Source organism: Zeugodacus cucurbitae, chromosome 2 (genome assembly GCF_028554725.1).
Source record: "Zeugodacus cucurbitae isolate PBARC_wt_2022May chromosome 2, idZeuCucr1.2, whole genome shotgun sequence".
Classification (NCBI taxonomy): Eukaryota; Metazoa; Arthropoda; class Insecta; order Diptera; family Tephritidae; genus Zeugodacus; species Zeugodacus cucurbitae.
Genome location: NC_071667.1, coordinates 572,801 through 599,453, shown reverse-complemented (window position 1 = coordinate 599,453; position 26,653 = coordinate 572,801). Strand labels below are relative to the sequence as shown.

Below are 26,653 nucleotides of genomic sequence, written 5' to 3'. Positions count from 1 at the left end.
ACATATGTACATTTTAGAGCTAATATCATATATTTTATACATACATGTGTACATACATACATTTGTATATTGCATAAAGCCAAATAGTATTGCGCTTAATACATTATTATAAAACAAGTATCATTAACAACTAATTTGTTTTCGAGAACGACAACTTTATAATAAATGTAACATTATTCTTAAACGTCTTCGTTAAAAATGGGCAAACTGAAAAGGTAATAATTATCCATAGTTAAATAGATAAAATTAAGCATTCCATCATTAAATTAAATACATGATACATGATCACCTCATAAAGGTAACAGACTATAATCACGTTTTCTTTCGTTAAGTATAAATCTCCTTTTATTTGTATGTATTTGATTATAAGCAACCAATTATATACATATATATAGAAACGATGTAAAAATATAAAAATTCTACTATGGAAGGCCTTGTTCTGTTCATGCCTGTCTTTGCGTAAATTCCGTTTTTAATAGCATCGTAGTCAATTACCCAACAAATAGTGTACAATAACAAAACTGAATAACAACTGAAACGGGAGCAAACGTACTAATTGTATTATGAATAGCTGAAGTGTGTATGTATATTCAATACCTATATGAATTTTATAATGTCAACTAACATAGATGAGTAAGTACTTATGCATGTACATACATACATATAATACATACCTACGTATATCATAGATCGCATTACTACTAATTATGTCTGCCTGAAATGTGCTAAATACATATACATACATACATATATGTAATTGGATATGTAACATACATATGTTTAATATTATATTTATATTTCAAATTCAAGTTATGCATTGTTTCAAAAGGACATAATTTGTGATCACTTTATAAGTATCCATGAAATACAACGTAAAGCGATTTGGTGCATTAGTTAAGTGAAATTTTACTAGTCCATTTGAAGTAAACTTAAGATTTATTTTTAAACAATTTACAAGCCACAACAAACTTAGAAAAATAATTTCAACCATAACGAAATAAAATGCATTAACTAAAAACTTCCGGATATAATTATCTAGTGTACATTTGTTTACGATTGAATGGGTGTTGGACGTGGTAAGGAATATACAAGTTGGAAATACAAATTATTGTTTCTGCACAAGCACCGTCAGCATAGATACACATATGTACATCAAGATAATGAATACACAAAATATACTTACACTACATATACACATATATACTATATATATTATTGACAAATTTGACACGTGTTGCTCCATAGCTGCATAATGGATCTCATTGCTAGGCAATATTAAATTGACCACAACATTTTCACTGGTCAGTGGCCCTCATTTGTTAGTAGGCCGTCATTTAAAAACAAGTTAAAGTTGTCGATAGATGGACTAGATGGAATAAATATAAGCTTTGGATTGCACATAAAAATGAAAAAAATCAAAGCTAAGGCCAGTTCTTTACCGATTTTTAATGGGCGAATATCCGATTCCTCAGCATCAAGTAATTCTTCCGTGAATGCCTTGTCATCGAGGTCAAAAAAGAGGGCCACTTTTAACGGAGTGATGCCGCCCAAAATTTTCACCATATCCAATTCTTCATCTTCGGTATTAGCATTATTGAGAGACGAAACTCTAAATAAAAATGGAGGACCTGAATTTGGTGATAGATCGATTATGGGTCATATCACCAAGCCACCTGAAGGCATCAGTTCTTCAAATACAGTTGTTGATGGGCTGAGTAATTATGAAAAAATTAGAGTGGTTGGACAAGGTAACATATCACATTTCCATTAACAATATGTATGCATGAGTTTTGAAATGAATTCAATATTTGCAGGCTCATTTGGAGTGGCAATATTATATCGACGCAAATTTGATAATCATCACGTTGTTTTCAAGCAAATCAATTTAGCAGACTTGACCCCATCCGAACGTGATTTGGCTATGAATGAAGTTGAAGTCTTTTCTAAGCTCCACCATCCGAATATAATTAGGTATTACTATAATAAATCATAGATTTTATATAACGTTTGGATCCTGTATGTATATACATTTGTACATATCTTCAAACTAATTATACAAACTTGATGTTGAATATTTGCTTAACATTTTGAAGAAAATTACATAATTAGAAAGCAACGCTATTAAATCGCAATTCAAAAAAAAGGAGACGCAGACTGTCCAATCGGTCGAAAATGTGTTAGTCACCGTTTTCTGGTTTTCACATTTTGTGATCTTCATAGATCATCGCCATCTCCAAACTAGTCGAGTATTCTCCAGGTTTAGCGCGTGGTAGACTTATTAAATACAATTCAGAAGTTCCTTTATATAATTAAAATTTTGTTTATGCGTTTCATGTTTTTTCAGTTACTTGGGTAGCTTCATTAGAAACAACACGTTGCTAATTGAAATGGAATTCGCGGATGGTGGCACCCTGGCTCAAGTTATAGCGGACCGTCTGTTGAAAGATTATTTTCCCGAACGTTATATCGTTGCAGTTTTTGAGCAGATTTCAAGTGCCATTAATTACATGCATTCTGAAAATATTTTACATCGGTAAGACTATACATACTATACATAAACATACATGCTTCTACATACATACATATAATCATTTTGGTTGTACTCTGAATTTTTAGAAGTAACAGGGAATATCAAATCGTATGAAATAATTCAAACGTTCTACCATTCCGGTCGTCCCAAAATCGGTACTTTATAAAAGTTTATCTCACAAAACGGTTAAGTGTAGCACAATAAAGTAATTAATACCATATATCTACATATGTAAATATGAATAGAACCTGTTAACCTATTGCTACACTTTAACATTTTTTAAAAATAGACGTAAGATTAATTTAGGGTAAGATTAATTAAACTTTTAAACTAGAGACTGGAGTTATGTCAGCCAAAGAAGATGTCAAAGTGTACAAAATCAGACAACAAAAAACATATTTCCAAATAACGGTTATTTTTTTTTTTACTAAAATAATATATTTACATACATATGTATATCTAATCAACATTGTTGATACCATAAATCATAAAATGTGAACAAAAAGTTCATCGGTCCGCTTGACAATCAAATATAAATCTTAATTAAATTATACCCATATCTAGCTCTGCGCCCCATATAGGGAAATTCTGAATACGAAAGCGTAGCTAATTCTAATATAGATAATTTCGGACGAACTAATGCCAGAGTACATATGTATATGGACACAGTTTGTGTTTAAATTTATCATTTCTTTTACTCATAGGACGGGTAACTACTTATGTACATATATTTAATAGACCTATCTTCCTGTAGAGATTTGAAAACTGCAAATGTGTTTTTGAATAAACGAGGAATAGTAAAAATCGGAGACTTTGGCATATCAAAAATTATGAATACGAAAGTTTTGGCACAAACGGTACTAGGAACACCATATTACTTCAGCCCAGAGATGGTGAGTTCAAGATAATAATGATTATTTATTAAATTAAAATTAATTAAATCGTGTTTAGTGCGAGGGTAAGGAGTATGACCATAAAAGCGATATATGGGCACTAGGTTGTATACTTGGTGAAATGTGTTGCCTAAAGAAAAGCTTTGCGGCCTCAAATCTCTCCCAATTGGTTTCCAAGATAATGGCGGTATGTTTATTATGAAACAAAAACTACACTTTTGCAATACCAGTTACAATAAAATTGCTCTATACACATTGATTGCATATATGTACATATGTTCATACATATATGAACATTTTTAGGGTAACTATACCACCATACCGACGGGCTATTCTTCGGGATTACGCAGTCTCCTAGATAATCTCTTGCAAGCAAGTTTCCATATTTTATATTCATGTGTAGTACTCTCTCAACAATTGCCTTCTAACCACAATACTGTAGGTTGATGCTTCACTTCGTCCAAAGGCCTCGGAGATATTGGAGTATTGGATTCCGCTAATATTTAGAAATATGGGAAAACATAAGGGGTAAGTGACAAAATATTTCCACTGTTCATATGTACGTTGCATGTTCGTTAAATATTTAAATATTTGTTATGTTAGTTATTCCTATAATGACGATATACTTGCAATGAATCCCATTTCAAATATGGGTACTGAATTACAACCTCCCAAGGAGGACATGGAGCTCAGTTTTTGTTTGGAGCCAGACAATTCTGAGCGAGCATTGACCGAGTTCCCAACCGGACACACCGAAAGGGAAGCTATGAATGCGGAAACCGCCATACCGAATGAAATAATTTATAAGCGGTAAGCAAATTTAAAAGTAAATCTTAAATAATTGCCACACCACACTTGGCAGTGTGGATTATTTATGTGTATGACTTTATTATTCAGATCCGTATTATACCAATTAAAGGCATTTGGCAACAGCTTCAGCATGAATCCCATACAATTACCTCCTAAAGCTCGCATACGCTCAGTCGCTGCAAGTGACTCACATTTTGTGGTTGCTAATGATGGTAAGTGTTTAGCATTTAAGTATCTTATTATGAATAGGCCGAGTCTCAATTAAAAAAAAAAAACTATCATATATCACGCATATATATAATATGTGTTGTCAATAAATATTTTTATATGGAACTATGTTTTACAATTTTAATAAAATCTTTTTATTTAAGATGGTTCGGTTTATGCGTGGGGGGAGGGTATACACGGACAACTCGGTTCATCATCGCTTGAAGGATGGAAACATTATCCCAGTAGAATGGAAAGTATTCGAAACCATTACATTATAAGGTAAACTCATTCATTTAAATTAAATCAAGTAATAAAGGTAGAAAAAGTACCGTTGCATTTTATAGCGCATGCGTTGGCGATGGCTTCAGTATTCTATTAACTCAATCCGGTACGGTTCTCAGTTGTGGTGATAACTCTAAGTATGCATTAGGACATGACGAAAACAAGTTATATCATACTCCAAAAACTGTATCTAAGCTACAGGACATACAAATAGAGAAAATAGCGGCCGGTACTGAGCATGTGCTTGCTTTAAGCACCGATGGCTCGATCTACGTTTGGGGTACCAGCACGCAAGGAGCCCTCGGTTTGGGTAAATTTCAAACACAACAGTACGTACATATATACACATACTAAAAATGGGTATAAACTGATACAAATACATACGTGTTTAACTAACTTTTTAAGAAAAATCCCACAAAAGGTTCTACTGCCACATATGAATGGAAAAGCTGAGAAAATCATTTGCGGTCCAAATATTTCAGCAGTTCTTTTTAAAAACGGAGACTTGTATGCCTGTGGCTGCAACAAATACAAGAAGTTGGGGTTTAAAAAAAGCAACATAACAGCATTCGTATGTTTTTTCCATATATCAGACGGCATTTATGGACAGTATCTTGCAAAAGTGTGTGCAAAAATGAATGAATAACTTGTATGGTTATTAAATGTTTCATAGTTTAATATGATCACTAATTTTAATAATCATCGGAACAGCAATTTTATAATGACACACTTTAGTGAGCTACTGTACAGTTACTTTATGTATTTATGTTACATGTTTGTGTTAGCTTCAAATTTGCATCACTATTTCATAAAATTGATTAGAAAAAATTACAACTGCCCCATAAAGTTCTTTCGGCAAGCTTCTCTTCTATGCATACCGTTTTGTTAGTGGAACACGGTAGGATCTACACGATGGGTCGGAATTCAGAAGGACAACTGGGAGTAGGGCACACAGATGGTGTTGAGCGGCCCACATTGGTAGAATTTCTTACGGATCGTACCATTGTAGTAAATACAATGTCTCTTAAATACTTTCGTATTAATTGTGTTATTGTTTTAAATAGAATTGCAAATGCAATGATCAAGGCACAATAGTTACCTCTAAGGATAATTTCATTACCTTTTGGGGAACAAGAAATGGCATACCAGCCTTTGGGGAGAGTAACTTCTTTAAGGTCAGTATTTTATGTGAATTCCACCGTTTTATCTCATGTATATAAGAATTACTCATACAATAGTTGCATGGTCATAACCAAAACTCTACTAATACCGATGTCAACAACAGCACCGTGGCCTTTACTAATTTCCTTGCCTCGATTTATAAATCTGAGCTACTTTTAGAACCTGTAGATCTATTGTCGTGAGTACTTTAAAGCGATGCAAATTCATCATAGTCAATGATTCCTTTTAGTTTGTATGCATCCAAGGAGCAGCGTGAAAAAGGCTACAATATTGAAGTCAGCAATATATATCTCCTGTCGCACAGTGTTTTAGTGTTGGTGGATACGACGACGCCGCTGGTATCCTCTCTGGAAGATGTGCAGTAATGTACGATCAATGATATAACAATAATTTAATTACATTTTGTATTAATGTAATCTGTTTTATTTTTAATCCAAATTCACTTAAATATAAATGACAAATTTATAGCATATTTTTGAAATACGAGAAAAGGGAGCACTAAAAACTTATGATCAAAAATAATTACAAAATGACGTTCAGGCATTATTTTCTCAATAATTACACATATTGATGTTGAATCTAGCACATCTCTCCTGTAGTTTTCTTGAAATGTGGGAATATTTGTCGTGAAACCTAAAAATTAAACTGCTAAATTTTTAGCATAACTCATCACTTGTCATATTTACTAATTCAGAAAAATGTTTTTAAAACATTGAACATGTATAGCGTTTTGTTATCTTGTCGAATACAAATGCTTCTGATAAATGGTTAAATGTACTTATCAATTCAAATTACAATACGAAACGAAATCTTAAAACTACGGCATGATAATGATGCCAAATATAGTTTTAGTAACGCGACATTTGACCGCTATAACGTCCCCCACTGCCAAACATACCTCCAGCAGTGTAACCACTATTGGATCGTTCATTGTATGTCCGGTCGAAACGGTCTTGTGTCGATTGCATGGGACGCCAGTTATTTTCTTCGACCGATTTCTGCCATGTTGAGTTACTATGCATATTTGACATGCCATTACCCACGTATGATTTAACACCACCTCCTCCGCTAGAACTTCCACTCAAATGAGTAGATGATGATGCCCAAACACTACCGCCATTATTCGAGTTGCCGTAAGTGTTTGTATTTTCATAACGTTTATTTCCAGATGTCGATGACCTACATATAATAATAATTAAATAAAACATAATAACATAAGAAAATATATATGATATACCGAATGTCATCGATGCCACCACGTCTGTAACCACTTGTGGGACGTTCCGAATCCACATAACGACCGGCGTTAGCCTTATGAACAGTCGAGCTGACATCGCGGCTTGTATGAAATGATGAACTATTGCTGTTACCAGCTGGCGGAACGTGTCTAATTTCAACTTCACGCTTGTAGTCGTCACGAGATGGTTTGTTTGTGCCATAATCGTCTATGATTCGTTTTGATGAAGTTGACGATAAATATTCATTATTACGCTTACCGTAATCATCAGCACTGCGTTTCGTTGGGACGACTGGATAGTCGTCCAATGCTGAACGTTTGGTACCTGCACTGGAGAAGTCGTCACGCTTTGAGTAATCCATGCGTTTAGCTGAAGATGAAAAGTCCTCAATGGTACGCTTGCTAGATGATGAGCTATTATAATCATCACGTTTTTTATCATAGCTGTGTGTATAATAACATAAAATATGAAGAATACTTAAACTCATAAAAATAATATTTTTTTACCTTCTTGATGATGTTATGAGACTGGTATCGAAACGCGGTGGTGGCGGCGCCTCAAAACGGGAGTCACTTCCTGACGAGCGTTTCCTATTCGACACTTCGGTATAACGCTCATCGCTGGGTCTTTTTGCTAGCCGTTTAATAGGATCCTCACGCGCGTGCATAATCCTTTTGGTACAATTCAAACGAAAATTGGGAAAAACACAAAATAAATGATTAATCCCTTTACACGTTTAATTATTTATATTTTAAATGTTAGTCTAAAAAAATTGACCATTTCGGGGATGATGCTTAATCACCTGGCTTACTCTATATTTCAGAAATTCTGATACCGTTAAGACGTTGTTGAGATTTAACTTATCATATTTTATCATAGTAATCACACATTGTATACATCCAACAGTCAGCACTCAAACACACATCTCGAAACTGGTTCACATTTGCCATAATGGCATTGACCGGAAGGAGCGTATAATACGGTTATACGGTTTGTGTTCGTGCATCATGTTGTGCATTTGTATATGCGGATGTGTTTAGGAGGATATATGTATATGTATATTGTATATTCTAAAAAAACGAATAAATGAAATTGTTTACGCGTTCATACTTCATTTGTTGACGTTTTAACTCGAGTCGCTCCAATTCAATTTTCTCCCGCTCTAGTTTTTGTCGTTCGCGCTCCAAACGCAGCAATTCGGCTTTCTCTTTCTCCAAGCGTTCACGTTCCTGTGCCAGTTTGCGACGTTCTTCGGCCAGTCGAGCTTCTTCTTGTCGTTGACGTTCGCGGATTTCGCGTCGACGTCTTTCTTCCTCACGTAGTTCGCGTTCACGCTCTCGTAACCGTTGTCGTTCTCGCTCTTCCCGTAACTGTATATACTCCCTCTGTCTGATGCGTTGTTCACGTTCACGATCCCTTTGACGTTGGTCACGAATATTTCGGTCGTTGCGATTACGGTCATTAGAGCGACTGCGATTAGAATGCTGACGGATATTTCGATCTTTGAGCCCATCTTTAGAAATTGCTCGCTTCTCATGATTGCTAGTCACACTTTTTTCTTTGTCTTTTTCCTTATCCTTTTCGTCTTTTTTATTATGGTCCTTTTCCTTTTCTTTGTCGCGCTGCTTATCCTTCTCCACTTCAGGTTTCTTTGATACATCGTCTTTCTTAGTATCAACTGTTTTACGTTTATCGTCTCCAGTCTTAGAAGTTGTGTCCCGTATCTTCTTGTCTTCATCTTTCCGTGTGGTATCCGCACGTGATTTAGCGACACTTGTTGAGCTGCTGCCGATTTCGTTTTTAGTGCGCTCTACTGATATTATCCGTCCATGTAGTTCGGTGTGATGCAAATGCTCAATGCAACGGCTGGCATCCGACGATGATGACATTGTTACGTAGCCATAGCAACGAGTACCCGGAGTCCGGGTGTTGGTAACCACCTTAGCTCCGATAACCTTTCCATATTTGGAAAATATAGTTTTCAGGTCACTGGCTCTAGTTAATGAAGATAATCCCGATACCCAAAGATTTCGTGAAGGCGTTGTCTGCTTTCCTGTGGTCGACGATTTTGTAGCAATATTGGCTGAAGACTTTTCTGCAATTTCCATATAAATAATAGTGGAATAGTAAGGGTGAGCACACATACAAATAATTTTGCGATCGTTTTGTAAGTCTTCATATTTTTATCTTTGAAAAAGGAACTTTGTTGTAAATCAGAATTTTGTATCATAACTCGATATAAAATGTCTTTGTCTACAATTTAGATCTTTTATTTGTGTAAACGTGCAGTTTAAATAAAATCCCTATAAATTACTCAACAAAGAAAATGTGAACTTTGGTGTTTTGTTATAAGAGTAAGATCGAAAACTCAGCAGCAACTTAATGTGTATACATAATCAAATCGACCCGCGCCAGTTAATGATGATCCTGTGCTAATTGATGATGATCCTGCGCCAACTGTTGACCATTATCTGCGGGCTGGGCTTCTCCGTCATCCACTTGCATTTTCCATTCAAATCCGTCGTTTTGTTTTGTATAATTTTCTTCACAATTTTGTAGAAATGCCAATGCGAGAGATATGGCATCAATGCAGCTTGTTGAAAAGTGCTTAAATAATGAAGATGAACGGGACTATTTAATCCCAACATTTTTATTTGAGACAAACGTTAGCGATTAGTGGGGAGATTTTAAATCCTTTTTGCCGATTAGTAATCCTCTAGTTGTAAATCGCAATATTAATCCAACATTTGCTAAAAAATGTAAGCGTAATGATGCTGTTCGATGATTACTGACTTTTTCCGGTTTTAGATTATAAGACAACTCTATAATTATCGTGATATAAATGCCTTGGTCATGTACATACAGTTGTTACGGTGATTACTAGTGATTGCAGCAATACGATCTTATATTACGTATACTATTCTCAAAAGTTATGTTTATAGAATACAATATATTTTTGTATTCAATTTACTAGATATTAAATTTCACTTATGCGAAACGATCCTAAGAACATCTGTTGGAAAGTTCACACTTCCTTTGTCAAGTAACGTACTAAATAAAATTCAACAAAGTTAAAAACGTTCATTAAGTATTATCACTGATTATTTACTAAGCCCTACATCAATGTCGATCTTGAATTACACTTTCAGCTGTTGGCATGGTTTATTACCCTGCATTTTTATGGTTATTTACCTTTGTCATCCTTTTGCGAGGTCTTGTTTGAAGAAGATTTTTGTTCACTGTTTTCAGTTGGATAATCACGATCACGTAAACAATCGAAATTCGGGTTGATTAAAGTTGAATTTAGCGGAAAAATATTAAAAGAAATTGCATTAGTTAAATATTCACACGTACAACGTTTCAATTCTTCATTTAATTTCGCATAATCGAACATTTGTTTGTATGTATTATTTATATCAGCGATTAATGTTGATATTTGTATAAGATGAACGGCCTAATAGCTGTGAGAAAGTTGCTGAAAACGTATCTGCTCCTCTTAAAAATACATTATTTATGTTACGTTTGTTTCTTTTATCATCTGTTCCTTCTCTTGCATATTCTTTAAATACCTGGAGGATCCCGATTTTTTGGCTCGTTCCCAAATCTAAACAATATGCAACACTATAACTGATATAAACACACATACAACAAATTGGAAATTAATGTCTGCTGATCGCCATTCCCATTATGAAATTATTAATGCTGTTAAGTAGTTGCACATTCAACCAACCTAATGTCTTTATCCTTTTTTTCGCTAGACTTCTCATCTTTTCTCTTTGATTTATCGTCATCCAACTTGCTGCATTTACGCACATCTTTACTGCTGTCCAAGCTACTCTTAGATTCTCTTGTGTCCTTCAAAGCTGCAACCATTTTTGTGCTCTTTTGCGCTGAAGTTCTGCCGGAAGTATCACCTTCTGCATCGGCTATAAGTAACCGGCAAATAACGACATTTTACGAGGGAGAACAGTTATTTTTTATTAGTTTTTAATTTTATGTTATTTCTTTTGCTTTTGATTTCATTATAGATTCTGTCAGCATAATATATATAAGAGTTTATACATATATATGGATATGTATATTAATTTTATGTTTCACTACAAGCGCTTTACATCTGCGAGACTTGCAACACGAATAATATCAATATAAGCACATTGAAGAGTTATAAATATAATACTGTATAAATTTTTCGAAAGTATAAAATTTTTACAAAATACTCACCGCATTTTTCCTTGTCATCAGGTGCCTGCAAAATAAATGAATAATATAATCTAGTTAAAAGCTGGTTTCTTAATTTATGGAATTCTGAAAATATGAGGAAGCAGATATCATTTAAATTCAATAGGTGCAAACTAGAAGTTAAAGTTGCTTGTATGCATTTTATAAAAATAATACATATCCAGTTTTCCGAAAATAACTGATAGCATAAAAAACGAGCTAAATAACGAGTAAAGGGCACACCATTAAGACGTCTGCATCCAGAATGCTAATTACCTTTAAAAATATTAAGCCACAACATCATCTATCCGTAAATATAAATTCCTGCCTTTCATGACTTGGTAAATTCAATCGTTTGCGGATTACGCCCCGCGCATAATTTGGACGAAAGAGGGTGATTGTTTTTGTTTATTATTATTAGATGGATATAAAACGAATGAGTGGAATAATAATTTCCCAAAAGTACGTAGACAGAGAGATTATTTTTAAGTTATACACTGAGATAATGTACTTCCTTTGCGGATGCACCGTCCACATATTGTGACATACCGACCGACATATTCTATACATATACTTATTTCTACCGAGTGTGATCAAATGACGGCTTTTGAAATAAACATTACAGTCTTTTCCAGTTGATTGCAATTGATACAGAGTTTAGCATAAACAATAAACATAAATAATTAGCAAATAACTAAAAAAACATTTATATTTCAAAGTCTCAAAAGCAGTCATTTGATTGCTCTGGTAGGTTTAGTGTTAAATAAAATTCTCTGGTGATTGAAAAGGTATTACTAACGCTTAAATAATATGTTCGTATAGGTATTCTCACCTCATCGTGTAAAAGTTTTTGTTCGTCTTCACCAATAGTTAAATTTATAGATTCTTCATTCGATTCGCCTGTATTTTCCTCTTCCCTGTCCGGGCCATTGTTTGAACCTCCATCCTCATCATTTATATTATCAACTTCAGTCCTCTCTTCTTCTTCGATTATCACACATTCATCATCTACATCCCCTACTTGGTCTACTTCGTCATCCTCGTCATAATCTTCCTCTTCCCCCGCATCATCAGTTTTAAGAGCAATTTCTTCGGCGTCGATGGGCTCCTCCTTTATTTTGATTTCTTCGACAGGCTTTATGTCTACTTTCTTTGAATCCATAATTTTCTTAACGACTTTGGAATTGAGTTCAAAAATATACTTAGACGGATCTAAGCCCTCACTTTTTATAGCCTAAAAAAATAAAATTATGTGAACAAACACACATTAATAGTAAATTTATATATGGATGTGTTACATATGTGTTGTTACTACCTGTTCTAGCCGTTCCACCAATGTCACTTTAGCTCCACTAGTTTCCAATTTTCTCTTTTCTAGCTCATCTTTCAAATCACAAACACGTAATTCACACAACTTTTTTCCAGAATCCGACATTGTTTCAAAATTTGTAGAATTAAAACCTAGTCCCACAAAAATACGTCTGCAATGAAATACAAAATGGCTTCTAATAAATCAGTGTTGCTAAGCTCATGATTCCTTTAAGTTGGCAACACTTTTACAAGGGAAATGGAATCTATTACTTAAATTTAAGTCTAAACTCCAAATGTGGGTGCAGTGGTGAGGTGATTATTGTAAGAAAGTGATATATTTGATAAATATTGCGGATTATTAGTCTCAAATAATTCAGATTCTTGTTCATAAATTATATATATATTACTCTCGGACAAACTACCAAATATTTTTTGGTATTTAATAATTTCAATATATTTGTTAATTTTTGACGCATATCTAAATGTATGGAATACAATATTCTGTAAGAATCGTGTTATGCGGTATATTTTAACGAACAAAACAATATCTTATCATTTTATATAAATTAGTAAATTACCTAATAATTTTCATAAACATCAATGATAAAGTCCAAAAATTGCAACCCTGATCTCAGTGAAATTTTGTTATTATTGTCTCCCTCGTCGTGCAGTTTTATTTTTGATTTTTGTACGTGGGTATTGGTCGAAAAATTATTTGTTAACAAAATTAATGAGATTTATGAATGTGTATTAAGATATACATATAATCACAGCAAGTTGACTGATTAAAATACGAATACTGTTTGTGGAACTGCAGAAATGATTGGTTTCTGAAATGGGGAAAGTAAGAGAACTTAATTCAACGGAGAGTGTGAAATTGCAATCGCTTAAATGATATAAAAGATTTATAAGTGAAAAGGAATACAATAAATAAAATAATTGTTGTGTTTTGACGCGCGTTTCAAACATAGATAACATATATAAGAGGCGTCCCATTTATATCTTGATCTTATTTTCGGTGTTGCGATAAATTCGGTATTAAAAGGTCTCTGGGGCCAGTCCAGACTCCGCATGATCCGCATGATTTAAACATAACATTAAAATTAACTGGTGAATTCTGCTCGCATAAAATATTTCATGACTATAACATTAATGTTTTTGGAATCGTGTTCCGTGCAAATTAAAAATAGTACGTACATAGCAGAATATACATCAGAAAAATCTTCTGGACTATAATTGCAACGATCCAACTTTAAAGAGGAAAAATCATAACATTCTGGCCGCCTCAAACGGAAAATTTAAGAAATTTTTCGGTGATATGGATGAGGAAGAGGAAGAAGTAACTGATATCAAATTACAAATTTTTCATAATAATCTTCGAGAAAATATTGTAAGTATTCGTAAAAAAAATTTAACTTACTACATTTGGTAGTTTGTTGCACGTTATATTTCATATCATCATTGATTATGTTTAAAATTAGCATTAAAAACTAAACAAGAACTATTGATATTTACTATTGCCTACATTGTATTAACGATACTTTTGAACAGTTGAATCTGATAAGGGCAGCTTTGTTTCTGCAGTAATCCAGCTTTATCATTGCTTGTATCAACCGTTAAGAAACAATACCTTATCAAAATCTGAAGTTGATTTTTTCCGTTTTAATTAAGGATTTAAGGGTGAAGCATAATTCGTGGGAAGTGTTGTTTGATCGAAAATTCAATTTAGCCAAACGATAACAGTTGTAATTTGATGACAGAATTTTTTTGATATTCTTTGCTCAAAATTCTGGGGTTCATTTGTATTGATAGGCACCTAAAAATGTTTGTTTCTACACGATGGAGTTGATCAAAGTTGATTTTTTTAGAAATAGTCGTCGTCTGATTGATATCTTGTATATTTGTATGACAAAGTCCACGCATAATTAGTTTATTGATTAAATTACCTAAGTGAAGTGAAGTTTATACCTACACAATTGATTTGATTATCAGCGAAATTTATTGAACTGATAATTGGTTAGCATTTTGCCAAATCATATTTAACCTCTTACTACATGTATGTATTTCAAATGTTTAATAATAATTAATATATAAATGTTTCAGTAATTATATATATATATATATATATTTGGCGTAGGAACCGCTTTAAGCGATTATAGCCGAATCCACCAGAGCGCGCCACTCATTCCTCCTTTTTGCTTTTTGGCGCCAATTGGAAACACCAAGTGAAGCCAGGTCACTTTGCACTTGGTCTTTCCACCGGAGTGGAGGTCGTCCTCTTCCGCGGCTTCCTCCAGCGGGTACTGCATCGAATACTTTCAGAGCTGGAGTGTTTTCTTCCATCCGTACAACATGACCTAGCCAGCGTAGCCGCTGTCTTTTTATTCGCTGAACTATGTCAATGTCGTCGTATAAATCGTACAGCTCATCGTTCCATCGCCTGCGGTATTCGCCGTTGCCAATGTTTAGAGGACCAAAAATCTTGCGCAAAACCTTTCTCTCGAAAACCCCAAGAGTCGTCTCATCGGATGTTGTCATCGTCCACGCTTCAGCGCCATACATCAGGACGGGAATAATGAGCGACTTATAGAGTTTGATTTTGGTTCGTCGAGAGAGGACTTTACTTTTCAATTGCCTACTCAGTCCAAAGTAGCACCTGTTGGCAAGAGTGATTCTGCGTTGGATTTCAAGGCTGACATTGTTGGTGTTGTTAATGCTGGTTCCCAGATAAACGAAATTATCTACAACTTCAAAGTTATGACTGTCAACAGTGACGTGGGAGCCAAGACGCGAGTGCGCCGACTGTTTGTTTGATGACAGGAGATATTTCGTCTTGTCCTCATTCACCACCAGACCCATACGCTTCGCTTCTTTATCTAGTCTGGAAAACGCAGAACAAACGGCGCGGTTGTTGCTTCCGATGATATCAATATCATCGGCATACGCCAGGAGCTGTACACTCTTGTAGAAGATTGTACCCTCTCTATTTAGTTCTGCAGCTCGTATTATTTTTTCCAGCAATAGATTGAAGAAGTCGCACGATAGTGAGTCACCCTGTCTGAAGCCTCGTTTGGTATCGAACGGCTCGGAGAGGTCCTTCCCGATCCTGACGGAGCTTTTGGTGTTGCTCAACGTCAGCTTACATAGCCGTATTAGTTTTGCAGGGATACCAAATTCAGACATCGCGGCATAAAGGCAGCTCCTTTTCGTGCTATCGAAGGCAGCTTTAAAATCGATAAAAAGATGGTGAGTATCGATTCTTCTCTCTCGGGTCTTTTCCAAGATTTGGCGCATGGTGAATATCTGGTCCATTGTGGATTTTCCAGGTCTAAAGCCACACTGATAAGGTCCAATCAGTTCGTTGACGGTGGGCTTTAGTCTTTCACACAATACGCTCGACAAAACCTTATATGCGATATTGAGGAGACTTATACCACGGTAGTTGGCGCAGATTGTGGGGTCTCCCTTCTTATGGATTGGGCAGAGCACACTAAGATTCCAATCGTCAGGCATGCTTTCTTCCGACCATATTCTACAAAGAAGCTGATGCATGCACCTTATCAGTTCTTCGCCGCCGTATTTGAATAGCTCGGCCGGTAATCCATCGGCCCCCGCCGCTTTGTTGTTCTTCAAGCGGGTAATTGCTATTCGAATTTCTTCATGGTCGGGTAATGGAACATCTATTCCATCGTCATCGATTGGGGAATCGGGTTCGCCATCTCCTGGTGTTGTACTTTCACTGCCATTGAGCAGGTCGGAGAAGTGTTCCCTCCATAATCCCAGTGTGCTCTGGACATCCGCTACCAGATTACCTTCTAGGTCCCTACATGATAATGCTCCGGTCTTGAAACCTTCTGTTAATCGCCTCATCTTTTCATAAAATTTTCGAGCATTACCCATGTCGGCCAGCTTTTCAAGCTTTTCATACTCACGCATTTCGGCCTCTTTCTTTTTACGTCTGCAAATGCGTCTCGCTTCCCTCTTCAGTTCTCGATATCTATCCCACCCCGAACGTGTTGTGGTCGATCGCAACGTTGCGAGGTAGGCAGTCTGTTTTCTCTCCACTGCGGAGCGACAATTCTCATCGTACCAACTGGTTTTTTGGCGTTGCCGTAGACCAATTGTTTCGGCTGCAGCGGTATGCAATGAGTTTGAGATGCCGTTCCACAGCTCCCTTATATCGAGATGCTGATGAGTGCTCTCAGAGAGCAGGAGTGCAAGTCGAGTAGAAAATCGTTCGGCTGTCGGTTGTGATTGCAGCTTTTCGACGGCGAACCTTCCTTGTGTTTGTTGACGGGCGTTCTTTGCTGCACAGAGGCGAGTGCGTATCTTTGCTGCTACTAGATAATGGTCCGAGTCAATGTTTGGTCCTCGGAGCGTACGCACGTCTAAAACACTGGAGACATGTCTTCCGTCTATCACAACGTGATCGATTTGATTGCGCGTGTTTCGATCAGGGGACAGCCACGTTGCTTGATGAATTTTTTTATGCTGGAATCTGGTACTACAGACAACCATATTTCGGGCCCCAGCGAAGTCGATCAGCCTCAGGCCGTTTGGCGATGTTTCGTCATGGAGGCTGAATTTTCCGACTGTTGTGCCAAAGACACCTTCTTTACCCACCCTGGCGTTAAAATCGCCAAGCACGATTTTGACATCGTGGCGGGGGCAGCGCTCATAGGTGCGTTCTAGGCGCTCATAGAAAGCGTCTTTGGTCACATCGTCCTTCTCTTCCGTTGGGGCGTGGGCGCAAATCAGCGATATGTTGAAGAACCTCGCTTTTATGCGGATTGTGGCTAGACGTTCATCCACCGGGGTGAATGCCAGGACTCGGCGACGGAGTCTCTCTCCCACCACAAATCCAACACCAAATTTGCGCTCCTTTATATGGCCGCTGTAGTAGATGTCACAAGGACCCACCTTCTTCCGTCCTTGTCCCGTCCATCGCACTTCTTGGACGGCGGTGATGTCAGCCTTTAGTTGTATGAGGACATCAACCAGCTGGGCAGAGGCACCTTCCCAATTAAGAGTCCGGACATTCCAGGTGCATGCCCTCAAATCATGATCCTTAGTACGTTTGCAGGGGTCGTCATCAAAAGGGGGGTTTCTCATCCGAGGCTCGGTGTTTGTTTTCATTGGGGAGATTTTTTTATGTGGTGGGTCCCAAGCCCTACGCACAACCGCACAAGCGGGCTTCGCCTTCTCACTTTAGCTCGCCTCCAAACGGATGTCTGTTAGCTACCCAGGGGATACTTGGTCTAAAACCGGAAGTCGTGAGCTGCTTGAGTCATATGCAAAAGAATCGTTCCTGGCCACTCCCAAGTGAATGGCAATCAGAAACTTTCCTCACTTGCGTGAACTTCTACATATGACCCCATCCCCCAGTATCAGTAATTAACTTTTATAAATAATAAGTGTCGGGTTTTTATATGCATACTTTCACTTTATCATTGGTTTTATTTCCTGCTGCGCATCAACAATTCAAAACTTAATATAATTCTTTTCTTTTTCACAGATATTTTTGCTGCTTCTGATGTTGCTTTATCTTGCCTCCTATGCGTTGATATCACGTTTTCGCCGGAAAGATCGTGAAGATCTATATTCTACGGATGAAGATGAAGTTCTGGTCTATCGCATTAGGTACTTAAATAAGTTTACTTACATATCGCTTATTTACATGAATAGTGTCATAACTCAAAAAATACGATTTTTGAGTTAAGTATGCAGAAATGTGCGCAATTTCATCGTCCGATGAGTAGAAAAATTAACCGTGAAATAAGAATGTGCCGTTATTAAACTTGTTATTTTTTAACCACAACAACGACACATCTCAGTTGTGCCAGTTGTGGTTTTTTTAGAAAGAAAGACATATTTTGAGTCATTGGGTGAATTTGGTTTTATTTTCGGAAAAAAACGACACATTTTGTATTACAACGATATTGGTGAAAAAGTAATTAAATTTTTAATGTTGCTTTTTCCTGCAAAAACGACACATTTGACGTTTATGTCTAAGAAAAAGCCTTAGTACACTCTTGTTAGTCTTTAGTGTTTAATATATTACACGCCACTAGTTTAGTCAATAAACTTATGGCGTTTTTCTATATTTACTAAATAAAAGACAATTGAAAACTTTAAACCGCTCTCTTGAAAAATCGACTTTTTTGAGTTGTGGCAAATGTATATACGATTATGGTTTTATAATATTTATATTAGATATTTGTTAAGAACTTTCAATAAATATTATATATTTAATGTAATCCTCTACCGTTTCCATTGCTACTTTTTCGATCTTAAAAAAATTATTTTAATTATATAATGTATTTGTATGCTACTTCATATATACATTTATTTGTGTTTGAACCTATGTATAATTTACATAATTGTGTCTAGTTTAAATAGTAATATTTTATACTTATATGGATATATCCTTAGCTCTTGGCTGTGTACATTTTCAATGGCGATCGCTGTTGGCGCCGCTCTCTTGCTACCGATTTCGATAGCTAGTAATGAGGTTTTGTTGCTGTACCCTAACAGCTATTATGTAAAATGGTTAAATAGCTCTTTGATACAAGGTAATTAGATTATTTGCTTAGTATTAGTTGTTTGGACTACTATAGTTTCTATATTTGCAGGTCTTTGGAATCATGTATTTTTATTCTCCAATCTCTCTTTATTTGTATTTCTGCCATTCGCGTATCTCTTTACTGAATCTACAGGATTCGTTGGGCATAAAAAGGGTATAATTGCGCGCGCCTACGAAACATTTACAGTATTTAGCCTCTTGGCCACGGTGGTTTTAGGTATTACATATGTGCTGTCCGCTGTTATGGATCCAGATAAAATTGGATTTCTGTCACTGCTAAGTATGTTAGTTAAATATTAATTTAATTGCCAGTATTTTGTAAATATAATGGGATTCATTGTGAAACCTTCTAATGTCTCTTGAAATATTTTCAGATTTAGGCAGTGTGCATTTACCATTTTTATATTCGTGTGTTTCATTTTTGGGAGTACTATTATTACTCGGTAAGTATTCTGAAAATCTAAAGCCATAAAAACAGTTTTATGTGAATATAATTTATTGAAAAATAGAATAAGTAAACTCCTAAAATGTTCAAAAATCAGTTCTGAGTTTTTCTTGAAATGCAGTTATATAGCTGATTTCTTTAGTATTATTTTTCTTTGCGAATTTAATGCTGGTCTCGTAATTTTTTTCATCACCCAATCGCAAATAAGCAGCTGCTCTATATAACCAAGATCGCAAATTCTTCTCATCCAATTTGTTAATTACGTAATCGGCATCAATAATTGCACGTTTAGAATTCCTCAACCTAAATAAATTGAATAAATTTTTAAAACCAAAATAAATACGTATTTACTTACTTAAGATAACATAGTGCTCGGTTGTTGTAGAGTATAGGACTGTCTTTAACGTGTTCAATGGCTTTTGTATACATTTGTATTGCCTTTTCATAGTTCTGCTTTCGATAAGCATCATTGCCAACGCTTGATGGAGAAAAAAATAAATTCCGTATATGTAAATTATGAATTCATTAAAACTGATTGAAATTATTTACCTACGAAAGTTTTGAGCAATACGCTCCCGTTCCTGTCGAATCTTTGTTCTTTCGGCGGCATCTTGTTCCATCTGCTGCATAAATGTATACTTGTCCATTTGTTGTGGACCTGTGGAGTCGGATTGGTCTTTTTGGTAGATTGCTTTGCGATTGAGAACTGTGCGGTCTTGACGAACATTTACAATGAAATTGTCTTGACTTATTTCGGATTTTCTATCATTTTGAAATATACATAAAAATTAAAAATTATGTACATACATATAAATGCGATGTATGCACTTTATTTAATAATCTTACGTTTCTGGCTTTTTAGCGGCACTTTCTGAATCAGATTTATTTGCGGCGGCCATATCCTCCAATAATTTCATTACCTGATTTACCTTCGATTCGAAGTTAAGAAAGTCCTCGTCCATATCCCCCTGCGCCATATTTATTTATTTATGTGTATGAATTTCAATATTGAACTATAAAATTTATTTATTGCGTTTGTCACCAACACCTTTGCGAGACCTAACAATTGAAAATTCAACCTTTTGTTTGTTTGGCAAGTGTAAAAAACTCGTTTCCAGGGTAATTGTTTCTGTGATAAATGGGGAGATGTTTTGTTATGACAGCTTAGTTTAGTGCGATTTTCATATTTGTAGACAGTTGTTTTAAAAACTATTTATTTTGCATTATTTCAATAGTTTGCACACCACTTGGTTTCGTTCGACTCTTTGGAGTTGTGGGACAAGTCCTTGTGAAACCACATTTACTTCGCGACGTAAATGAGGAATATCAAGTGTTTTACATGGAAATCGCCAGCTTGAAGCGCAAAATAGAAAACATCGAACTCCTAAATATTAATATCAGCGGCAATGGCGTCTCCGGCGGGTCTGGAGTCATTAATAGTATACACCACAATTTACACAACGATCATAACAGTAGTTATATAAATGGCGGAGGATATTATCATAATACATCGTTGCGGCATCTATATCAACGAAAACCTTTGGAAAATCACCTAAATGAGCAACAGAAGCTCAAACAAAGACTGAGAGAATTGGAGTCTGAAAGTAGAGAGTTGGAGAAGCTGCGCAAATCGTCTGCGTTTCAACGAAATTTCGTATATCCTCTGGCAATGTTGCTGTTGCTTTTTTTTACCGGTATAACGGTTTTGCTGGTAGTGCAAAATACACTAGAGTTGCTAATTGGAATCAAAGCATTGCCGTTAAGCACAAGGGTGAGTCTTCTTCTTATTAATCATACATACTTATATATAGATATATGAAGTAATACAAAAATTATCGCTTTTATGTTGCCTCAATATAGCAATTTACACTTGGGATCACATCTCTATCGAAGCTGGGGCCATTTGGAGCAGGTTTAGAAGTATGCCTAATATTCTATTTAGGTGCCACTTCTGTTGTTGGTTTTTACACCATGCCCTTTATGCGCAACGTTTGTCCACAAAAAAGAAAGACTTCACTAGCACAATTAATTCTCAATTGTGCGCTAGTTTTAATTTTGAGTTCAGCATTGCCGCTACTCAGTAGAATTATTGGTAAGTTATTAACACTCATATATAAAATTGCGGTTATTATATATTTTTATTACAGGCATTACAAATTTCGATCTCCTGGGGGATTTTGGTGCCATCGAATGGCTTGGCAATTTTCAAATTGTTTTACTTTATAATTTGATTTTTGGCACCACGACAGCGCTCTGCTTAGTGAATAAATTTACAGCAGCTGTGCGTCAGGAGTTGTGTGCACGGTTAGTAGAGAACTATGTGCTCTTCACTAATTATATGTCATTCATCAATTGATATACATATATAAGCAACTGAAAGAGACGTCATAAAAGTTCTGCCAATGAAATAAATAACTTTGTTTTATATTTGGCAGAGCATTTGTGCCGGTGTTACTAACCAAACTGTAAATTATTATTCTGCAACGGCTGGCAGGATATGACACTGGAAATTTCTCTTGCTTCTAAGTTTACGTTTCATTTACAATCATTTAAGTTCATATCTTACATTATAATTTAATCCTTTTATTTATTTTCATTCCATTGCTATACGAATAATATGTGAAGGTAGGAAACGAAATTAAATTATAAGGAATTAAAATGGAAATGCGGCAATGAATTTGTTTTACGGATATGACAGTTACTTTAGCTTTTATATATCTATATTAGTTTGAAACAATTTCCATGCACAGACGAATTTCAAAGTCGTTTTTTTTATAAAATTTATTTCCACTTAAATGCGAAATTATCAAGATTTGAAGATTACATATTACCAAAGCGGTGTGTGTAAAATTCTATTGTTGTTGCATTTAAAATGGATATATTAGTGAAAGTACCAAACGTCTAAAATTCATATATAAATCATTTGATGACATTTGAAATTATAAACAATCTTTAAAACGCAACTGCTAGTCAAATAATTGGTTTAGTTTGGAAATTTAAATTTAATTTATATATTTTAATTTATACCGTCATTCATGCACGCACTCATATGTTCAGTGCGTGACCATAATTATTCAATCTATGAATGAATTGTGGGTTATGGTTTATTTTTGAATGCCGTTAGTTTTATAATACATATGTTTATATATATAACAATTTATGCATTTTGTCGAAATTAGAGATTCAAAATGAGATGATTGATCACACATTAAATATGTATTTAAAATCGAATACCGCTCGATTGGAAACTCCATATTAAATTACATATGTGATATTTAAATACACTATTTATGTGCTTAATAAAATGGCATATTCAAAACTAATCACGTCTATTGATATTTCGTTATAATTATTGATATGTAGAACCATTCGCTCGACATGCTGCAACTAATATAACTTTTAGCATCATGCAAATCATAATCATAGATATATGGTGGGTGATCCGGTAGACTTCTAGATTTGATATTGTTGTTTAGAGTAATTTGGCTTTCTCGAAGTGGCTGCAGTAAATTATTTTGTATTATTTTTCAGATTGAGTTCGACATTTATATTTTTATAAATATATGTAACCATTGGATACCTGCAATTTGAACTCTTTTAAAGATTTCCTCTTGTTATACTGTGATTGTAATAGTTATAATTATTGCCTATAGGAATAGACAAAATATCTAATAATAAATAAATACGATAAAAATTACAACTATTGTTTTACATATTTTTATTACAATTGTTCTTGTGAATAAAGTGGTTGAAATATAGTAATAACCAAACATGTTTATAGCTAGATTAATTGTTGTCTAAAATAATAATTATTAACGTTTAATTATTGTATTGCACATTAATTTTAGCAATACAAAGCCAAATTTTTGGCAAATTGAATAAGAGTAGAAAAAACCTTTTAAACTTTCGTTTGTGATTTTTCTTCACTTTTGCCAACATTACATGAACTGGCAATATTTGGGAATACCTTATCATTCTCTGCTCTTTCATAATTATCTACATTTGTGTTCACTATTTCATCAAAATCTCGCAAATCTAGTTCGTGGAGTGCTTGCTGTACCAACGCTGCTAGCTCTGGAGGTAAGTCTTTTAAATCGTTATATCTTTCTCTAGCGATATCGCTGTCTATGTGTGGAGACTGAGAATTTGCGTTGTATTTTTTGTCACAATTGTCTCCGGAGTCTGTGGTAGTCGATGGTGTTTTGTATGCTTCTATGACCGCTTCAGAGTATTCGTTGAGGTCACGCGCACCTAAAGCCTCTGCGAAACCACCATATTCTGAAGATAGTATACTTCGGCCAGACTCTGTTGATAGAGAATCTACAGAGTCTTCTGATATTCCAAGGCGAGACGTTTTCGAGTCTTCATTTTCAGTTGCCAGAGTTTCAGAATCGTTTAATTTTAGGACAATGGAACATTTCGGTTTAGCTGTAATTGATGCTCCTGTGTCTGTTTCTAATATGTCACTGGAGTCCACAGATGAAGCGCTGTAGTCCTGCAGTAATAACTGTGTAGGTGAGTATTCACTGATACAAGTTGATGCTGTACCAGTTGTAGCTTCAATACCCGATAAACACTGAATGCGTTGGTCCAATTCAGCAATTTTTGCTGCGAGAATTCTTTGAGGGCGAACATACAACGGTTGAATTATATATATAATTTGCTAAAGGTCAACTCTCTCTTACTTGTTAGTTTTTTTCTGATGGTTTAAAGCAATATGTTTATCATTTAAATTATCCAGCAGCGCCAAGCAGAGAGACTTCAAGTCTTGGATTGTCTCCGTTTTTGTGGGTAACTCTACACCATTGTCAAGCATTGTTTTAACTATGAATTAGAAATAATATGCATTCGTCATTTTTACTAATTGAATAAAAATCAATTTTTGCTCTCGATCAAAAATATACTATAGATAATATATCGAGTAAATAAAGCCACACAACATCAACTACGTACTACATACGTACTAATGTTTTACCTTGCTTATGAGACAAAATACTTTCATCATTTGCACTAGAACCTAGTTTAATTATACCCTTTTTACGCTTCGTTTCCAACATAGTCTTTGAAGCATGAAATAATTTCAATTTAACATTAGTTATTTTATTAAAACAACTTTTAAATAAAGCCCCGCGAATTTGAGACTGTGAATTTATAAATAATTTTGCGATTTACTTTTACCTTGTATTTGGTTACCGATTGTTTGGTTATATCCAGCTCGCATTCAAAGTTTTTTAAACGTTCATGAAGGTACTTATTTTCCAGTAATATGCCATCAATGTCAAGAAGCTATGTTACAAATGCAATTTCTGATTGTACTATTTCGGAAATTACAAATTTTATCATATTACCTTTGGATGTGCAGTGTTAGCTTTCAGTGCATTCAACAACGCGTGGTTTAACCGATGTGCTTTACATTTGTAAGCATCTCGTTCAGATATAATATCTTCTTTTTCATCGATCAAATTCTTTAAATCAAAGGCGAGTTGCAAATTCTAAAAGATAAGCTCTAAATGAATATGAAATTAGAAGTGGAAATATTTTCTTTACCTTTTTTTTTAAGTTTTCCAAATGACAGATAAAATTTGATCGCTCTTTCTTCCATTCAAGAACTTCATTATTATTAACAACATCAGTTATGTCCATTTGGGATTTTTCATATTTTCCTTCTTTGCTAGATGATCTAAGAACTTCAATATCACCGCGCAGTTCGCTTAATTTTTGTTTTAGAGTTTCTACTTCCGTGGTTAATTTTATATTTCTTTCGCGGGTTTCATGCAATATTGACGCAACACTAGATTTATTACCATCCATACCAATGCAGCTACTATATTCGTTGTTGCGCGTTAAAGCAGAATATCTTAGTTGCAAGGTTTCCGCCATCAATTTGAACTGATCACGTTCCGTCCGAAATTGCTCCAGTTCTTTGCGTAGAATACGTAGAGCTTCCACTTTGCTAACCAGCTTCCTATGCAATGCAGATGTCTATAAAAACATTTTTATTATAAATTATCATTGCTTGTGTATAGAAAATTGAGAAATGGGAAAACTAAGAAATACATAAAAAACGCGATTGTGATGTGAAATAAATCAATGAATGCATTTACATTGAAGTCTCCCATATGCTTGTTAAGCATATCAAAATCAACCATATCCAACTGATTATGAGATTGAAATTCTTCTCCAGATAACATTTTTTATTTCAAATATTTTTATACCCTTTAATATTTATAAAAGCCGATCTAAATATATGAACAAGTTGATAATAGTTGACAATTGAAATGAAAGAAAAAGGAGAATGACAATTGGAATATTATCTCTAAATGTGCTGCCAGCCTTGTTCTATTATTGAAATATTTGATTTTCTTTTTTTATTTTATTAAATTATAAAATTGCATGAGTACAGAAAATGACGTAAGAAACGTAAGAGAATATTGATTCGTGTTGATTATGTCTGTGTGAAATAATGCATATATTGTTCTCTATCTACATTACTATGTGTCAAATGTTTCTTTTGCCGCAAAGGAATTGCAAGGTTTGACAGCTCGTTACGTTTATAACGAAATGTGTACTTACCCTGCAAGGCAAGTAAAAGTTACTTACCATATGGTCCATCGGTTACCAGTAATTGATGTATGTATTATCCGCTTGGTTAGACTACACGTACAAAAAAATTCTTGAAACGTGAAGAATCAAAGATATGAGCGTGGTCATGCTATTTCTTTTACAGAGGCTGATCAATACAACAATTAATGCGTCAGGCATGGGTTTGATATTAAGAAAGAAGTTAGGAAGTCAAAACCTACCAATAAAGGTGAGCTTAGTATAGTGAAGGTCTCTGGGAGGAAATTTTAAATTTACCGAATATGGAGGAGTTTTCAGCAAATAATAACAGAAATGTTGAATTCAACTAAAAGCATGATACAGAAGGCTTTCAAATGGACGAGTTCAAAA

General features: G+C 35.0%; 5 protein-coding genes and 1 long non-coding RNA gene across 10 annotated transcripts; 2 read left to right on the top strand and 4 right to left on the bottom strand.

Moving 5' to 3' along the window:
• The first annotated feature begins 123 nt into the window (after positions 1-123).
• Positions 124-6,664, top strand: LOC105208458 (serine/threonine-protein kinase Nek8). Its single transcript, XM_011178314.3, has 17 exons — positions 124-215; positions 1,246-1,748; positions 1,815-1,971; positions 2,345-2,533; positions 3,285-3,423; positions 3,482-3,610; positions 3,727-3,795; positions 3,866-3,951; positions 4,027-4,233; positions 4,321-4,445; positions 4,605-4,722; positions 4,788-5,054; positions 5,131-5,296; positions 5,548-5,733; positions 5,790-5,900; positions 5,964-6,085; positions 6,137-6,664. Exons 2-17 carry the CDS (start codon positions 1,406-1,408, stop codon positions 6,270-6,272), a joined length of 2,550 nt encoding a protein of 849 aa, XP_011176616.2. The 5' UTR covers positions 124-215; positions 1,246-1,405; the 3' UTR covers positions 6,273-6,664.
• LOC128919975 (uncharacterized) lies at positions 395-1,577 on the bottom strand. The gene is made up of 2 exons (XR_008470084.1): positions 1,440-1,577; positions 395-1,366 (listed from the first exon to the last, which is right to left on the bottom strand). It is a non-coding gene; the product is annotated as an uncharacterized LOC128919975 (long non-coding RNA).
• On the bottom strand, positions 6,289-12,886 carry LOC105208403 (SAFB-like transcription modulator). 2 transcript variants are annotated; one of them, XM_011178219.3, is made up of 10 exons: positions 12,679-12,886; positions 12,196-12,597; positions 11,367-11,391; positions 10,876-11,071; positions 10,338-10,384; positions 8,256-9,240; positions 7,652-7,816; positions 7,404-7,588; positions 7,145-7,352; positions 6,289-7,086 (listed from the first exon to the last, which is right to left on the bottom strand). In XM_011178219.3, exons 1-10 carry the CDS (start codon positions 12,796-12,798, stop codon positions 6,756-6,758), a joined length of 2,664 nt encoding a protein of 887 aa, XP_011176521.1. In that variant the 5' UTR covers positions 12,799-12,886; the 3' UTR covers positions 6,289-6,755. The 2 variants fall into 2 exon arrangements, with proteins under 2 accessions (XP_011176521.1, XP_011176520.1); XM_011178218.3 differs by having other exon boundaries at positions 7,145-7,588.
• A 441-nt stretch (positions 12,887-13,327) lies between these two features.
• Positions 13,328-23,388, top strand: LOC105208401 (protein Lilipod). 3 transcript variants are annotated; one of them, XM_011178217.3, is made up of 9 exons: positions 13,328-14,064; positions 18,190-18,314; positions 19,107-19,246; positions 19,307-19,537; positions 19,632-19,700; positions 20,938-21,473; positions 21,563-21,794; positions 21,850-22,006; positions 23,234-23,388. In XM_011178217.3, the coding sequence occupies exons 1-9, from the start codon at positions 13,993-13,995 to the stop codon at positions 23,259-23,261; spliced, it is 1,590 nt and encodes a 529-aa protein (XP_011176519.1). In that variant the 5' UTR covers positions 13,328-13,992; the 3' UTR covers positions 23,262-23,388. The 3 variants fall into 3 exon arrangements, with proteins under 3 accessions (XP_011176519.1, XP_011176518.1, XP_011176517.1); XM_011178216.3 differs by lacking the exon at positions 23,234-23,388 and adding an exon at positions 22,138-22,489; XM_011178215.3 differs by lacking the exon at positions 23,234-23,388 and having other exon boundaries at positions 21,850-22,489.
• Positions 19,731-20,864, bottom strand: LOC105208400 (tetratricopeptide repeat protein 12). The gene is made up of 4 exons (XM_011178214.3): positions 20,549-20,864; positions 20,252-20,464; positions 20,058-20,180; positions 19,731-20,005 (listed from the first exon to the last, which is right to left on the bottom strand). Exons 1-4 carry the CDS (start codon positions 20,677-20,679, stop codon positions 19,789-19,791), a joined length of 684 nt encoding a protein of 227 aa, XP_011176516.1. The 5' UTR covers positions 20,680-20,864; the 3' UTR covers positions 19,731-19,788.
• Positions 23,389-23,403: 15 nt separating the features above from the next.
• On the bottom strand, positions 23,404-25,996 carry LOC105208399 (coiled-coil domain-containing protein 149). Of its 2 annotated transcripts, none has more exons than XM_011178212.3 (7): positions 25,807-25,996; positions 25,250-25,684; positions 25,051-25,194; positions 24,881-24,988; positions 24,678-24,762; positions 24,388-24,526; positions 23,404-24,321 (listed from the first exon to the last, which is right to left on the bottom strand). In XM_011178212.3, exons 1-7 carry the CDS (start codon positions 25,891-25,893, stop codon positions 23,601-23,603), a joined length of 1,719 nt encoding a protein of 572 aa, XP_011176514.2. In that variant the 5' UTR covers positions 25,894-25,996; the 3' UTR covers positions 23,404-23,600. The 2 variants fall into 2 exon arrangements, with proteins under 2 accessions (XP_011176514.2, XP_011176515.2); XM_011178213.3 differs by having other exon boundaries at positions 25,918-25,991.
• Between the last annotated feature and the right edge of the window lie 657 nt (positions 25,997-26,653).